Below are 18,210 nucleotides of genomic sequence, written 5' to 3' on the forward strand. Positions count from 1 at the left end.
AGAAAACAGGGATAAAGTAATCAAGGGAGATGGGACAGGAAGATGAAAGAATGAGGTAAACAGCAGGTGGGAAGAGGAGGTCAACCTAAAGGAGAAAGCCAGGTCGAAGAAAGAAGGGAGAGACGAAGAGAAGGGATGGGAAGCAGAGGAGGAGGCAGCCAAGAAAACCTGGAAGCTGAATCATAGAATGGAAGAGGTAGGAGAAGGAGGGGCTGGAGGATAAGATAAAGGTGGGAAACGCAAGAGAGAAAGAACCGCGTCTGGGTGTATGACGGCTAGACAGGAGTTCAGAGAACAGCGGGGTCGCCAGGCCACCACCTTATGGGCCACGGCTCATTGGTTCTAGGAGCTGGGAAAGGGCATCCCAGGAAAGAAGCCCTAGACTTTAGCCTGAGTCTGGGCCACTCTAGGGGACCGGGAGTGGGGTGGCGGGAGAGGACGGGCAGAATCTCGACTTCTGGCCCCAGTCTGTGCATGATCACCCGAGCTCAGCGGACGCTCCTCTCTGACCCAGGCAGGCGGCTCAGGGACGCATGCGGGGATGCAGAGAGAAACCGCTGAGGAATTAGGGCCGGGAGAGACTGGTACCTGCCGGGGGCGCGTGGTGGGGCAGAGCTGGCACTGATGCTGAGAGTGGCTAAGGAGCACGGCGCCCCAGAGCAGAAGGGCTGGCAGAAGCTCAGAAAGCCAGGATGGTTCAGGGTCCAAGGAAGGTCATATGTTGGGTGGGAGCTGTGGGGCAGTGAAGGTGCATAAGGAACTGGAGGAGCTGGAAAGACCCTGGCTTGGGTGTTCGAGGGTGGGGCTGCGTGGTGACCAACGGCACAGAGGGTGTGTGTTGGGGCGGAAGAACCACCCCAGCTGAATCGTCCCCGTGGGGTTTTCTTCCCGTGTCTTAGTTCCAGAAGTTGCCGCATCAGAGGCTAATAGTTGAGGAACAGGTCATGCAAGGACAGCCTAAGGGGGAGGTGAATGTAAAGCGGTGGAGAGGGCGGGCGCGAGGGCGCAGACACCTTGTGGAACTAAGAAGGCCTTCGTTCACCTTCCGCCCCCGCGGCTGCATCCTTGAGAAAGGGGTATTGCTGCGAAGCCGCGCCAGGGCTGGCCGCGGCGAGGTGGGAGGCAGGATGGAGGGGCGGGAGCCAAGGCCGAGGGGGCGGACATGGGGTGGCGTCTGGTGCTCCATAAAGGGGTTGCGGGGGACGCGCTCTCTTCTGCAAGGGCAGCGGCCACCGGCGAGGAAAACGGCGCGATGCAGGTTCAGTGCCAGCAGAGCCCAGTGCTGGCAGGCAGCGCCACTTTGGTCGCCCTTGGGGCACTGGTCTTGTACATCGCGAAGCCCTCTGGCTACGGGAAGCACACGGAGAGCCTGACGCCCGCGGCTACCCGCCTGCCAGCCCGCGCCGCCTGGTTCCTGCAGGAGCTGCCCTCCTTCGCGGTGCCCGCGGGGATCCTCGCCCGGCAGCCCCTCTCCCTCTTTGGGCCACCTGGGACGGTGCTTCTGGGCCTCTTCTGCGTACATTACTTCCACAGGTAGCGTTTTTCCCCTGCGGGTGCCCAGTGCAGCGCACTACCCTGCTCCCGGCGTCCAGGAGCGCAGCGTGGGGCGCGCACCGAGGAACGCCAAGGAGGCAGCGCGGAGCGCTGTGAGGAACGCGGAGGCCAGCCTGCCGGGCGCACCTGGCTGGGGCCGGGGCCAGGGCCGGGGCCGGGGCCTGGACGCTAGAGAGTTTACAAGCGGCTGCGGGACAGATGCCGCCTTCACTCCCCCAGGACCTCATCTGCTCTCAGCAGCTCCAAATCCTCTGGCTGCTCGAGAGAAAGAGGTCTTACGGGCGGGAGGAGACCTGGAAGGCTCAGGTTGGGGAGATCTATTGGACAGGGCTGTTCCTTAACCAACTGCGCGCAGTCGGCGGTTACCTGTGGCATCTCGCGCCCCGCTCCGCTTCTCTTTCTTCCTTCACCTTTTCCTTGCAGGGTGGGGACAGGTTAGTTCTGGGATCCTGGGAGAGTCTTACGCGTTTGGCATCTCCCGAGGGAAACTCAGCTCAGAGGTTCTCATCGATTTAGTCTTTGCAGGTCTAAGGAGGAAGGTGGGTAGAGCCCAAATCCAGACTTCACAGATGGGGAAGAGAATATAGTGAGATCCCACTGACTCAAGCGAGGGTCCCCGCTTCTTAGGCATCTCCCAAAAGGGACCAAGCACACCACCAATTCATCTACCTTTCCAATTTCCCTGGGACTTGAAATGTGAGTGGGTAACTTACAGTTCAAATGTTCTTCTAGATTAAAAAATCCGGGTTCAGGAGAACTTTGCTTTCTGCTCTGGGAAGGAAAGACAGGAAAGAGACCAAAGGATGTCAGGGTTCAGAGAAAGACTGTCCAGCCTCAGTAAAGTCTCACAGGGAAAGGGAAGAACGCACACATTGTTAAATTGCCTACCATGCCCAATCGTTTAGTATCTATGGTCTCACTTAACTCTGTTGTAACCTTTTGAGAGATATTTATTATGTCCACTTTACAAAGAAACTGAGGCTGAGTAAGGTTATGGGACTGAAAGAAGACAATACAGTTGGTGCCCGCTAAGATACAAATCTGAGCTTGTGAATCTCTGAGGTTTAAGACCTTTTAGCCATTTTAAGTAGGCATATATTCTATGCAAGAAGAGAACAGAGCCCATAAACAGAGAAAAGTTATCAAACAAAATCAAAACCTTGAAGGTTTTGCCTTATTTTGAATAGAAGTTTCCTAGGGTCAAAAGATCAAGGAAGTTTGGATTAGAGATTAGGATAAAGAATGCCTCTGGCATAATCTCTCTCGTAAAGAGAAAGTGATGCCTCATTTCGAGAGAAGAAGGTGTCAGAGACAAATTTCAAGCTGGCTTTCTTAATTTCCTCTTATCCTCCGAATCTTCTTTATTGGTCAAGATTTAATATTTATGCAATCTTAACTGAATTCTCACTCTTTTAAAAAGGCAAATGTTGTCAAGTAATAATAACTAAACTGTATCCTTTCAACAAATATTTACTAAAAGCCTGTTGTGAACAAGATTCTTTATTTTACACAGATTTTATTTTACTCACATTTAGATGGTTTAATTTGCACAGAAAGAAAGATGTTGGATACAGGAGATAAGAGATTAGTTTTTTATTTCACTGATTTTTGAACAGACATTTCACAGAGAAATGTGATTTTTATCAACAATTATTTTTATCTTCAAATTAAGTACTGTATGTTGACAACATAAGCAATATTTTTATGAGGTCATTTCATCTTAATGATTAGTGTTTTGTGACAATCCTATTAACATAAACTTTAGGCTTGTTTTTGAAATCAAAAGGCACTTTGCACAATAAATTATGACCAGCGCATTTAAAAAAAACCCCAAAGGAGTAATTATGCATAAAATACCTATCTACATATTGTCCTTCTTCAGAGGAAATTTTAAAATATTAGGAAAGGACTTGGAGATTCATTCTGCCTGAGGGAAAATTGCCCACTGGAAGTACACTCTTGAGTTACTTGTCCCTGAGGCATCAGGATCTGATGTTTGTCTTTCCTCTTTTTTGAATTCTTTCTTTGAGCCCACTGGAGTGTTTGATCTGTTATTATTTGAGTGCTTACAGGGTGTTATACTCTGTGCCAAACACTCTGAGTAAATAATTTACTCATCCCCATACCAACCCATTTAGGTAGGCATGCCCATTTTGCAGGTGGGAAACTGGAGCAAGAAAAGGTTAAATAACTTACTTGCCCAAGGTGACACAATAACGAGGAATCAGAGTTCAAACCCACGCAGTATGAATCCAGATCTCAGGCTCTTCAGGTATGATAATAAACTGTTTTATACTTGTTGGATAAATGCGACCTCATTCTTGCTTTTTAAAAACTATATTTATTCTTAAAATTATTATATAAAAATTTTTTAAATTATAAAAACAATTTTTCCTAACGAAAAATTGAAAAATCCCAAAAGTAGAAAATACTCATAATTACATCTAAGTATATTAAATATTAATGTTTTAGAGAATTTCTATCAAATCTTTTTCCTTAGTAGATTTTCACACATGTTCGTTATGTTGAGCATATGGTTTTTTAGTTCTGTTTAATTACCTAACATTTTATAGTATTTTCCAACATTATCACAGATTTCTTAATATCTGCTTATTTCATCTACTGTAAAAATAATAATTTACCTATATATTCATTTATAGTTGGACATTTAATTTGTCTTGGGGTGAAGCTAAGTTCATTGAAGCTGTGATGTACATTTTTTGCATCTAAATTCTTTTCTAAGTTTAGGTCTATTTTCTTAGGATTCCCAGAAGTGGTTCAAAGGTTATGAACATTCTTTAGGGTCTTGATATAATCATACATATCTGTTTCGAGGCTTAAGGAGTCATTTGGCTTGATACTGAGGGTGCATTAAGGAACAAGCATCAGGCCGTCTTGGCTTTATCTTGTCCTGTGTGTTGCTAAGACAGAGAATAAGATGGAGAGACAAGGAGAAAGGATGGCTCAGGTTTGGCTCAGACTCTTTTGCAAAATGTCCATTGGGGACTGTTCAAAGCAGCAATATGTCCCATCAAATAGAAGTTAAAACTCATTGCACTTTTCTCAATACAAGGGTGGCACACAAGAATGTAGATTCCACAGGGTCAAAGGTTTTTGTCTCACTTTTTTATGGCTGTATCCCCATCGTATACAAGGAGCTGGTACATAGTTGGTACTCACTAGAATTTGTTGAATGCATGAATGAGCTCTACTTACAACAACAGTACAGACAGAATTGTAGGAGAGCTACCAATTACTTGGGAATCATAATTGCTGAGATTGCATAGTTAGGTCAATTCAGATAACTTTCCTCTCTTCAGAATCTATTGTTGTGGCTGTTTGGATTCTTTAGCCACATGGAAATGACTGCTGCCTAAGCATGTTGCCTAATCCCACTGCCAAAGTCATTTGAAGTCAAGAGTTATCTCACCTCTTGTTGACTGTGATTACAGCTGTGGAATGACCCCTTGTCTAAACTCTCTGATTGATCTGCACTTTCCCAGGAAGTCTTAGTGTTCCATACAGTGGTCAATCACACCACTTACGCATGTGGTGGCTGATGTATTTTTCAAGACTTTGATGGGTCCTTGATAACTGAATTGAATGAACAAGACAAAGAAACATTTTTTTTTTTCCAGAGAAAAAGTGACTATATTGTGAAAAGGTTTTGGGCAATGTAACTTCCATGATATACATCTAGAAGCAGAGTATAATGCACACATTAGAGTCTGCTTGAATTCAGAGAGATGTTCCCTGAGGTTTAGATGCTGAAACATTTTTTTGATTAGCCAAATAAAATGATGGCTTCAATAAAGTGCCTTCTTGGTTTATTAGTTCATCCCCCAGCAGAATTTCTCCTCATCCTTCAAGATTCAGGTCAGACATCCTTTCCTCCAAGAAGCCTTGTCTGAGTCTTGTCTTTTCTCTAAATCCAGTTGTGATGCTGTTCTTTGGGCTTTATAGTAGGCAGTGTGGCTTTCCATGAGGCATTTCACACACTGGATCATAATTATCTGTTCTAAGGAAACATAGTTCTCATCTGCCCAGCCTCTTCATTTTACGGAAGCAAAGCACAAAAGGTTGGGTCAGTTAGGGGGAAATCAAGGAGTTGGAACTTGAGTCTCCTCATGAGCCCCTGCCAATGCTTCTCTTATTTCATGAGAGGTGCAGATGTCTCAACTATTCAGAAGTAATCAGACCTCGCTAAGGAAACTACTCATCTGCTGAGAATCAGAATGAGAATTAATGGCTACATTGGAAACAATAGACAAATCTCTCCTCTTACAGATTAAGAAAAAAAAGCCCAAATAAGATAAGCAACATTCCTGCGATCACTTAATTATGTGTTAAGGATGTTCCTGAGTCGTAATTTGAATCAATTAAGATTAATTGAAAGATTTTTTTAGCATGAGAGTCAGCAAACTTTTTCTGGGGGTGGGGGGAGGGGGGAGGGATAGCATTAGGACATATACCTAATGTTAAATGACGAGTTAATGGGTGCAGCACGCCAACATGGCACATGTATACATATGTAACAAACCCGCACATTGTGCACATGCACCCTAAAACTTAAAGTATAATAATAATAATAAAAAAAGCCAGGTCATGATCTCTATTGCAGCAACTCACCCCTATTCTTATAGCGGGAAAGCGGCTACAGACATTATGTAAACAGATGAATGTGGTTGTATTCCAATAAAGCTTTATTTACAAAAACAAGCAGTGGGCCATATTTGGCCTATGGGCCATAGTTTACCAATCCCTTCTTAAGAAAACTATGAATGGCATAGCTTTACATTCAGTGGCCTGATAATTCTATAATAAAATTTGGTTAAATTCTATAGCAAAGCAGCGGGCATATTTTAGAAAATTTCTGCTACATGTAAGTGGGGACTTGGTAGTAAATATTGTTTTCTGAGAATTCTTGGGTTCTAAGTTTTTATTTGAACTTTTATTGGAAAATAGTAGGAGTCTCAGAGTTTTCATTCTAAATGGAATGACATCATAAGCACATCTGAAAAATATATAGCTATGTTTGCCAAAAATATAAACCAGCTTTGGAGATCGTGACCATTTCACTTTTACCACATTGAAGAAAGGACCAACTTTTTGTCCATTTAAAATCTAATTTAATGTCACTTAAAAAGAACAAACAAAATAAAGAATTATGATTGGAATTCAAGGATTCAGACTGGCAAAGTGACATGTACCAAGTTACATGGCAAGAAAGGGCAGAGTGGAGCTCGAAGCCAGGTCTCCTGATCTTTATTGGAGTTCTATAGGCTCAGAACTATGCTAGGTCTCATGGGAGTCATAGGAGTACAATGCCTAGTGCTTGCCCTCTAGGAAGAAGGCAGGCAAGAACCTTCATTGTGTGCTTCTCACTCTTTCTGGTGTGAAACTTGGGTGGCAGCAATGTCAGTCTGACAATATCAGGCAGATGGGAAAATGTAAACTGAGGGGGAAAGAGGCCTGGTTAGCATGGGCCACAGCCAGGCCACTGAACATTCATCTGAGAGGGCCCTAGTGCCTGTCTATGTTTGATTGTGCATGGGACAGGGGGCAGATAGGTGGGTAGGTGTTGAGGGGGCCTCAAAATGGCACCCTTCTTCTCCATTCAAGTTCAGAACTAACTGAGAGATCCAGGAATTAGGTAACTAGAGACATATTGCCACCTTTTATTACTGGTAAAGCTGGTTTGGGGGAATGTGGCTTAGATTTTTGGATTATGTGGGCCTTCTAACACTGTACCTCAGAAATAATTAGCTACGATCATGGCTGGGCAACCACAGGCCTCTCACAGTGGCGCCTGTTCTGAAAAGACAGCAGAAGGGCTGAGCTGTACACATCCTTTGGTAGGTTCTGCTCCCAGATTGACCCATCAGGTAATTCACATTTCCTTGCTGGAGGAGGAATGGGTGAGGGACAGTGGAAAGACTTGCAGTGATGCTCTAATGAAAGGCCCTCAGACAGCTAGAGGGGGAGCATAAATATTTTTTGTTACTAGATGGAATACAAAAGTTGTCTACTTATTGAATTTTGCCACAGCCTGGCAACTTGTTTCTGCAACTTGGGGTACTTCCCGTTCTGCTGTTGACTCCTTGCCATGTATGGCAATGGGGACATCAAAGTCTGGACTCAAGTTGTTTAAAAAGTTTCTGTGCTCAACCCAGGAGCCTTTAATGAGACTCAGCTCAACATAGGAGCTCTAAATTTTAAAAACCCCTGAACTAGGGCCAACAGTGCAATTTGTCTTCCATTTGGTTATAGAAGGGAAAGAAGGGAAACCAATATTTATTGAGCTCTGGGTGTTCCAGGCATTATATTATGTTCTTTGCATTGGCTATCTCATTTTGTCCTTGAGGCAATCCCTGTTATTAGTGCTATTTTACAAGTGATTGCAGTGTAGAGCATTGGTGGAGTGAGTGGGAGTGAGGATGGGAGACTTGACCTGGTCCTTGAAGAATGGCCTGTTCCCAGATTTCTGGGTGTGGACATGATGTCTGTTGGGAAAAGTGGCCCATTTGGTGAACTGTGACTTAAATTTTCCTTATACTTTGTATACTCAGTCTTGGAATATCTCTCTACTTTTAGATTCCAAACATCTTCTGTAACTATGCCATATCATCCAGTCCTACTACCCAAGTCTTAAATTAGGCTCTGGGCCACTTTCAATTTCTTTTTTTTTATATTTGCTCCATATTGTTAAGGCTGATCCTAGAAGTTACTGTGAAGAAAATAGGGTAATTTGCTTTTGACAGTTTTTCTTTCTAACCATGAAACATCCCAAGATCTTTTTTCATGTACAGACTCTTGTTCTCTCTTGCCTCTCTGCCTGCCCTCTTGTATCAGCAATACATGATCTTACTTCTATCTTTTAAAACTTAACTCTGTGTCTCATGTTTTCAGTCAATGCTCTTTACTTGCCAAAAGTTACTTATGTGATAAACAAATCTAAGTTCTAGTGTATTGGGTTGTTTGTTTTCTTATTATTGAGTTTTAAAAGTTGTTTATGTATTCTGGATAGAGGTATTTTGCCAGGTATAAACTTAGCAAATACTTTCTCTTAGTTTGTGACTTGTCTCTTTTATTCTCTTAGCTGTCTTTTGTTTTAAAAAAATTATTTTTAGGTTCAAGTTTACATATGCAGTTCTGTTACACAGGTAAACTACATGTCTCAGGGGTTTGGTGTACAAATTATTTCATCACCCCAGTAATAAGCATACTACCCGATAGGTATTTTTTGAATCATCACCCTCCTTCCATCCTCCACCCTCAAGTAGACCCCAGTTCTGTTGTTCTCTTAGTATCCATATGTACTTGGTGTTTAGCTCCCATTTATAAGTGGGGATATGCAGTTGGTTTTCTGTTTCTGTGTTAGTTTGCTGAGGATAATGACCTGCAAAGGACATGATCTCATTATTTTTCATGGCTGCATAATATTCCATGGTGTATATGTACCACATTTTCTTTATCTAGTCCACCATTGATGGATATTTAGGTTGATTTCCTGTCTTTGCTGTTGTGAGTACTGCTGCAATGAGCATGCACATGCATGTGTCTTTATGGTAGAACAATATATATTCCTTTGGGGATATACCCAATAATGGGATTGCTGAGTTGAATGGTGATTCTGTTTTAAATTATTTGAGAAATTCTTCCTAGCAGTGTATAGGCATTCCCTTTTCTCCATAACCTTGCCAGCATTTATTATTTTTGGCTTTTTAATAGTAGCTATTCTGATTGATATGAGATGATATTTTATGGTAGTTTTGATTTGCATTTCTCTAACGATTAGTGATGCAGAGCATTTTTTTCATATCCTTGTTGGCCACATATATCTTCTTTTGAAAAGTATCTGTTGATGTCTTTTGCCCACTTTTAACTGGATTGTTTGGTTTTTGCTTGTAAATTAGTTTAAGTTCCTTATAGATGCTGGATATTAGACCTTTGTCAGATGCACAGTTTGTAGATATTTTTTCCCATTCTGTAAGTTGCATGTTTACTCTCTTGATAGTTTTTTTTTTTTTCCTGTGCAGAAGCTCTTTAGTTTAATTGGTCCTATTTGTCAATTTTTGGTTATGTTGCAATTGCTTTTGGTGTCTTTGTCATGAAGTCTTTTCCAGGTCCTATGTCCAGAATGGCATTTTCTAGGTTTTCTTCTAGGGTGTTTATGGTTTTAGGTTTTGAATTTAAGTCTTTAATTCATCTTGAGTTTATTTTTGTATGTGGTGTAAGGTAGAGGTCCAGTTCCAATTTTCTGCATATGGCTAGCCAGTTATTCCAGCACCATTTTGAATAGGGAGTCCTTTCCCTGTTACTTGTTTTTGTCAACTTTATTAAATATCAGATGATTGTAGGTGTGCAGCATTGTTTCTGGGCACTCTATCCTGTTCCATTGGTCTATATGTCTGTTTTTGTACCAGTGCCATGCTGTTTTGGTTACTGTAGCCTTGTAGTGTAGTTTGAAGTCAGGTAATGTGATGCCTCCAGCTTTGTTCTTTTTTCTTAGGATTGCCTGGCTATCCCAGGTCTTTTTTGATTCCATATGAATTTTAAAATAGCTTTTTTCTAATTCAGTGAAGAATATCATCAGTAGTTTGATAGGAATAGCATTTAATATGTAAATCACTTTGGCAGTATGGCCATTTTAACAATATTGATTCTTTCTATCCATGAGCATGGAATGTTTTTCTCTTTGTGTCATCTCTGATTTGTTTCAGCAGTGTTTTGTCATTCTCATTGTAGAGATCTTTCACCTCCCTGGTTAGTTGCATTCCTAGGTATTTTATTCTCTTTGCTGCAATCATGAATGAGATTGCATTCTTGATTTGGCTGTCAGTTTGGATGTTGTTGGTGTATAGGAATGCTAGTAATTTTTGTACATTGATTTTGTATCCTGAAACTTTATTGAAGTTGTTTATCAGACCAAGAAGCTTTTGGGAAGAGACCATGGGGTGTTCCAGGTATAGAATCACATCATCTGCAAACAGGGATAGTTTAACCTCTTCTCTTCCTATTTGGATGCCTCTTATTTCTTTCTCTTACCTGATTGCTCTGGCCAGGATTTCCAGTACTATGTTGAAAAGGAGTGGTGAGAGAGGGTATCCTTATCTTGTTCTAGTTTTCAAGGGGAATGCTTCCAGCTTTTGCCTATTCAGTATGATGTTAGCTGTGGGTTTGTCATTGATGGCTCTTGTTATTTTGAATTATGTTTCTTTAATGCCTCATTTGTTGAGGGTTTTTTTTTTTTTTTTTTTTTTTTGAGACGGAGTCTCGCTCTGTCGCCCAGGCTGGAGTGCAGTGGCGCAATCTCGGCTCACTGCATTGTTGAGGGTTTTTAACATGATGAGGTGTTTAGTTGTATTGAAAGCCTTTTCTACATCTATTAAGATAGCCATGTAGTTTTTGTTTTTAGTTCTGTTTATGTAAGTCACATTTACTGATTTGCATATGTTGACTCAACCCTGCATCCCAGGGATAAAGCCTGCTTGATGGTGGTGGATTAGCTTTTTGATGTCCTACCAGATTCAGTTTGCCAGTGTTTTGTTGAGGATTTTTGCCTTGATGTTCATCAGGGATATTGGCCTGAAGTTTTCTTTTTCTGTTGTGTCTCTGTGAGGTTTTGGTATGAGGATGATGCTGGCCTCATAGAATGAGTTGGGGAGGAGTCCCTCTTCCTCAATTTTTTGGAGTAGTTTAAGTAGGAATGGTACCAGCTCTTCTTTACACATCTGGTATAATTTGTCTTAACTGTCTTTAGAAAAACAGAAATGTTTAATTTTGATGAAATCTGATTTTTCCATTTTTCTTTGGCTTTTGATGCCATATCTAAAAAATTTTTGCCTAATCTAAGGTCACAGTGATTTTCTCTTATATTTCCATCTACAAGATGTGTAGTTTTAGGTTTTAATTTCAGGTCTATGACACATTTTGAATTAATTTTTAAAGTAGGGTTCCAAATGTGAATCAAAGTTTGTTTTTTTTTTTTTTTTTTTTTTTTTTGCATGTGGACAGCCAATTGTTTTAGTACCATTTGTTGAAGATACTACTTTTTCTCCAATGAACTGCCTTTGCACCTTAACTTTAAAAATAGGAGAATTATATGAACAGATACTTTGTCAAAGAAAACACGTTTGGCAAATAAGAACATGAAAGGATGCTCATTATTAGTGATTAGGGAAATGCAAATTAAACCACAATGGGGTATCACTATGTGTCTGATAGAATGGCTCAAATAAAAAATACTGACCATACCAAGTGTTTGTGGGGATGTGGAAGAACTGGAACTGTCATACCTTTGATGGGAATTTAAATGACAACCACTTTGGAAAATGTTTGATAGTTTCTTAAAAAGTGAAACATATACCTGTCATATAACCTAGCCATTGCATTTCTGGTTATTTTTCCAAGAAAAATAAAAGCATGTGTTCATACAAATGATGGTAGGAGCAGCCCGACTGGAGCGGCTGCAGTGGAAGAGGCGTGACTGGGGCTGCGCACTTCGCAGAGCTGGCATGGCCAGGAACAGGCATGAGCCCCATCCCCTACCAAGTTGGTGGTGCAGAAGGCCAGTGCTCCTGGGCACAGCTGCAGCCACCCAGCCATGGCTCTGGACCCGGACTTCCCTGTGCTCTCAGGGGCCTGGGAAGCGCCCCTGCCTCTGAAGACTTGGAAGTACCTGCTCCTACTCCTTGGCCTCTTCCCGCTCTAGGCGCCTGCTCTGGGGTGGAGCAAAGTTGTGGCTGAGTCAAGGTGCTGTTGCCCAGCCTGGCATATGCAAGCTCAGGGCGGCATTGACACACCAGCCCCCTGCCGCCTCGGCCCCCTCCAGACTTTGGGTGCTGATGAGCATGGGAGGAGGGGCAAGTGGGGGCTGAGGGTGGCTTAGTGCAAGCTTGCAAGCACCCCTTGGCACTAACAGCCTGGGCACCATGGATGGCATGTGGATCGTGGCAGGAGGCAGACAGGCTCCTGGGTGGAAAGGGGCAGGTCTCGGGTGAAACCCCACCTTCAAGCCAGGGATGGCCTGAAGCCTGGGTGCTGGGCTGTCAATTCTGGATGGAGTCAGTGGCCCAGAGTGACAATTTATGGTGCTTTTTCTGAACCCGCTCATGGTCGCCCGTGGACCAATCAGCACGTGCTTCCTTCTGAGGCTATAAAAACTCTGGACTCATCTAGCCTTGGACAGACATCAGGACTACCAGCTGTGGGAAGGAACTGCCCACTTTGGGTCTGCCAAGAGCTGCTCTGTCACTCAGTGAAGATCCTCTCTGCCTTGCTCATCCTCCAGTTGTCTGCGTACCTCATGAGACAAGAAATCAGGACCTGCTGAATGCGGGGACTGAAAGAGCTGTAACACAAACAGGTCTGAAACATGCCCTCCTGCTTGTCACATTGCAGGCAACAAGCAGGAGAGAATAGCTGGGACCCTTCGGGGAGCCCAGAACTAGGGGAGCCCTGAGCCAGGGCTATGACACCCTCTTTGGGGCTTTGTGGTTCCTGGCGTCTCCAAGCTTCCAGGCACCACCATGTTGCTTTCATCCAGATGTGGGTGCCCACAGTGGAAGCCATTTGGGGTACATCTGGTCCCACCACAGCCTCACGTGGAGCCGGCACTTATGCTGTCATCTGGAGCTGCTTGCCCTGTCACGGCAACCGGTGTGCCTGGCTGTGCACAGTGGCTGGATCCTGCGCTCACTCACAAACACACCCCTCATCGTTCTGTGCCTGGCTCACCCTTGGCAGGTGTGGGATCCAGGCCTGCAGTATGAGCCAAGTGCAGCCTGCCAGGCTGAGTGGACAGATTGAGCTCAGTGGGCATGAACAACGCTCAGGCAGAAGGCACTGCTGGCCACAGAGGTTTCCAGCTGGTGAAGTCACACCCCAAGGATCTCGTGACACAAAGACTTGTATACAAATGTTTGTAGTAGCTTTATTTGTAGAAGCCAAAAACTAGAAAGAGTACATGCTTTACGATTATGTTTATATAAAATTCTATGAAATTCAAAATAATCTATGGTGACACAAAGTACATCAGTGGTTTCCTGAGGGCACAAGAGGGACAAGAAGGTAGAACTACAAAGGGTGTGAAGAACCTTTTGTTGTGATGGATATGTTCATTATTTTTATGTCACATGGCTTCATGTGACATAAAATATATCTACCAAATTGCACTGGTATATATATATATATATATATACACCCACCCACCCACACACACACACACACACCAAATTGCACCCTTTAAATATGTTCAGTTGACTGTATAGTAATTTACTTCAATAAAAATAAGAAAACTAGGTAGGCCTGTGAAAAAATTATATGTATATGTGGCCCTGTGTCACTGAGAATTGTTCAAAGTTTCTGTGAAGTTCATCTGGAAATGTTCAACAAGTGCCGATAAGCTGTTTCACTTTTTTGAGGTGCGAGTAGGAGGAGGGCCAAGGGAAATAATCTACTCAAGGGAAATAATCCAAAAGGAAGAAATCAGTCTACACAAAGTTATAGTATTACTGTTCACAACTGTGAAACACTGGAAGTTATCTAAATGCTCTACAACTGGGGATTGATTGTAATCAATATGATTAAATTACCATATATTCTTCAAAAATATTAGTTGCCTGGACTATATCTGTATATGGAAATAAATATGTAAAGCATTTAGTTAAAAAGTAGCACATGAAGAGTACACTCTGATTTAATCCATGTTGACATGTACAAATGAAAATTGACCATCATTGGAATATAAAGTGATGTAAATAGCTGATAATTTAGGTTTGTATTTTTTCTTGTAGTATTATTAAAGTATTTAATTATTTAACTCCTATTATACCTAATAGAAGAAATAATACTGTATTACAAAATTTTAAGATGTATTTTACAAACTGACTATGCAATTAAATCTCAGCAGAGATATGACACCCCATAAGTAGTTACTGTTCTGAGGGATTTTAAAAGTCACGCTTCGTGTGTGAGATCTCCCCCACTGAGCTGCTATGACACCACCCACTTATGAAATTGTCATCTTTCTATTTCTCCTTTGTATCAAGATGTTGAAGATCCCTTAACATGCAATCATGTTACCTGGCAAAGTAGCGCTTGGCAAAGTCCAAACTATTTTCCTTTTAATATTTTGAATCCGAGAGGATCTCATCTCTTTCATCCTTAATCATGGTAATTTATGTTTTCCACTTTTTTTCCAGATCTTTTTGACTAGAGCTTTAGAAATTGTATCGATCGTCTCAGAACTAGATTTTTATTTCATTGAGTTTCACTATTGATTTCGTTTTACATTTAATTGTTTTCTGTTTTGATCTTTATTATGTTTTTTTCTTATGCTTACTTTGAATTTAATTTGCTCTCCTTTTTCTATTTTTCTTAAGGTGGAAGCCAAGGTTATAAATGGAGACTTTCTCTTTCTTCTAATGTGGGCATTTATTGCTTTGAATTTCATCCTAAATATTGTTTTATGGCACCTCACAGATTCTGACATGTTGTTACCATTTTAATTTATTTCAAATATTTTAATTTCTCCTTTGATTTATTCTCATATCTATGGGTTATTTAGAAGGGTGTTATTTAGTTTCCAAATGTTTAGGAATTTTCCAGACATGTTCTGTATTCATTTCTAATTTAATTCCACTGTGGATAGATAGCATACTTTGTATGACATACATCCTTTTAAACTTACTGAATTTAAAACTTGTTTTATGGCCCAGAATTTGGTCTATCAATCATAATAATTGTTCTGGGTAAACATGAAAAGAATGTGTATACTGCCAAGAGGAGGAGTGTTCTAAAATTATCCATAGGTTATTTTGATTGTTAGTGTGCTTCAAATTTCTATATCCTGATGATTTTCTCTCTACCTATTCTACCAATTATTGAGAGAAGAGTATTGAGATATCTGATCAAAATTGTAGACTTGCTTTTTTTTCTTACAGCTCTATCAGTTTTTGCTTCATGTATATAATAATATAGTCTATTATTACATGCATAGAGACAGAATTCGTATGTCCTCGTGATGAATTGATCCTTTTATCGTGATGAAACAATCTTCTTTATTCTTGGTAATATTTTGCTTTGAAATCTACTTTTGTCTTATATTAACTTAGCCACTACAGATTTCTTTTTACTAGGGTTAACATGGTATATGTATCTACATTTATTCCAACATTTTACTTTTAATATGTTTCTGTCTTTAGATTTAATGTTTGTGTCTCAAAGGTGGCATACTGTTCAATTTTTCTTTCCCCCCGCCCCTGCCATTCTCACAATCTCTGATTTTTAACTGGGATGTTAGAATGTTTATATTTAATGAGATTATTTATATAGTTTGAATTATGTCTATCATCTTGCTATTTGTTTCCATTTGTGTCTCTGTTATTTGTTCCTATTTATATTCCATCTTTTGGATTGAGTGTTATTTGATTTCAATTTATATTGTTGTCAGTTTATTCATTATAACTCTTTTGTTAATTTGCTTAAAGATTTATTGCATATATCTTAAATTTATCAGTCTACCTTAAGGTGATATTATACCGCTTCAAGTATGGTATAAAAATCTGAGATAATGTACTTCCATTTCTTCTCTCTTGCCCTTATGTTATTTTTGTTGTTTTACTTATATACGTGCTATAAAAGCCTCAACTTATTACTATTATTTTTGTTTAAATAGTCAATTATCTTTTAAACAGTTTTAAATAAGATAGTAAAAAAGTTATATATTTACTTATGTGGTTGCCATATTTGATGCTCTTCATTTTTGAGGGTTGATTTATGTTTCTATGTGGTATCATTTTTTCCTTTTACCTGAAATCAGAATTTATATTTCTGAAAGTGTTTTTATTTCTTCTTTGTTTTCGAAGATACAAAATTCTAGGATATAGCAATCCGGATTGACAGCTGCTTTCTTTCATTAGTTTAAAGATGTTTCACTGTCATCTTGCTTGCATTATTTCCAACAAGAAATCTGTTATTGCCCTTATCCTTGTCCTCTGTACTTAACGTGTCTTCTTATCTTTGCCTACTTTTAATATTTTCATGTTATCACTGGATTTGAGATGTTGGGTTACTATATTCCTTGGTATATTTATGTTTCTTATTCTGGGGTTCCTTAAACTTGAATCCGTGAGCTTAAGGCTTTCATCAAAATTGGACGATTTTCATACACTACTCTTCATTCCCCCCCGATTTCTCCTCTCCCTTCTTTTATTGAGGAAAATATCTGTGAGACCTACATGTATATTAAACTGTCCTACAACTCACTGATGCTCTTTTCATTTTTGTGGACTCTTTTTTTTTCTGTGTGCTTCTTTTGGGTAATTTTTATTGCTATTCTTCAAGTTCATAATCTTTTCTTCTACAATATCTTGTCTGTTGCTAATCCCCTCTCTGGTATTTTTATCTCAGGGATTGTAGTTTCCATCTCTAGAATTTTGGATTTTGGTCTTTTTTTCTCTCTTCCATGTCTCTACTTAATTTTGTGAACACATAGAATGCAGTTATAACAGCTGTTTTAATATCATTGCTAACCTAATATCTGTGTCATTTCAGTGTCAGTTTTGATTGATTAATTATTTTTCCTATAATAGGCAGTGTTTTCCCCCCTTTTTGCATCCCTGGTAATCTTTGACTGGAGGGTCAGAAATTGTACCTCGCTGGGTGTTGGATATTTTTGTGTTTCTATAAATATTCTTGAGCTTTGTTCTGGGATGCAGTTAAGTTACTTGGAAACAATTTGATCCTTTCAGGTCTTGATCTGATTTGTTCAGTGGTTCCAGAAGAGTGTTAATGCTAGGGCTAATTAATAATTTCCTCTGAGGTAAAGCCTTCTTGAGTATTCTACCCAATGTCTCATATGAGCTTTTCTATCTGGCTTTTGGGTACAGGCTCTATTTGTGGCCATGTGTGATCACTGGATACTGTTCCCTTTAATTCTTTTGGGCGATTCTTTCCTCACACAAATGCACGAATTAACACTCTGCTAATACTTGAGGAAAATTCTCTGCAGGTCTCTGTGTGTCTCTCTCCTTTTCAGCACTCTGTCTTGAAAATTCTAGATGTCTTGATTTCTTGAAATCTCAATTTTGTTTTCTCAACTCAAGAAGTCTTTTAGCTTCTCCCTGGGATCCCCTTCCCTGTATCTCAGCCTGGAAGTTTTCTCAAAACAAGAAGCTGGGTCAGTTATGAAGTGGTGTCATTTTTTTCTTGCCACTCACTGTTTTTCATTGCCTAATATCCAGTGTTTTGAAATAATTATTTCATGTAACTTGTCTTTTTTTTCTAGCCTGGAGGATAAATCCAATTCCTGTTATTCCTCCTTGACTGGAAGCAGAAGTGTCTCCAATGGGTTTTAGTATTTATCTTTGCTAATTTGATAATCTGCAATACTGGCTGATTTATTGGTTTTAGTGACCTCTACTTGTACTCAATGTCATGTTTTTTTCCCCCAAACTTTCCATCTTCAGGCTTGACGTATAGTGCTTTGGGATGTATTTTACTTAGAAGACTAAGTGGGATAGCAGAATGATGTCTTCCTTTACATGAGTCCTGTGGCTCCAGGTAGCTGCAGCTGGGAAGGTGGCTGTAGGACTATAGAGTAGGAGATAAAGAGTGGGAGATACTAACAGATGCTTATGAATGATTGGTTTG

General features: G+C 40.6%; 1 protein-coding gene across 1 annotated transcript in view; it reads left to right on the forward strand.

Annotated features, from left to right (window-relative positions):
• Window positions 1–1,252: 1,252 nt before the first annotated feature.
• Window positions 1,253–18,210, forward strand: part of SRD5A2 (steroid 5 alpha-reductase 2) — a 56,351-nt gene continuing 39,393 nt past the window's right edge. Inside the window, exon 1 of the mRNA XM_055252735.2 lies at window positions 1,253–1,533. Coding sequence (XP_055108710.1) covers window positions 1,253–1,533 — 281 coding nt within the window. The remainder of the gene's footprint in view (window positions 1,534–18,210) is intronic.

The sequence above is a fragment of the Symphalangus syndactylus genome, chromosome 18, assembly GCF_028878055.3.
Source record: "Symphalangus syndactylus isolate Jambi chromosome 18, NHGRI_mSymSyn1-v2.1_pri, whole genome shotgun sequence".
Taxonomy (NCBI): domain Eukaryota; kingdom Metazoa; phylum Chordata; class Mammalia; order Primates; family Hylobatidae; genus Symphalangus; species Symphalangus syndactylus.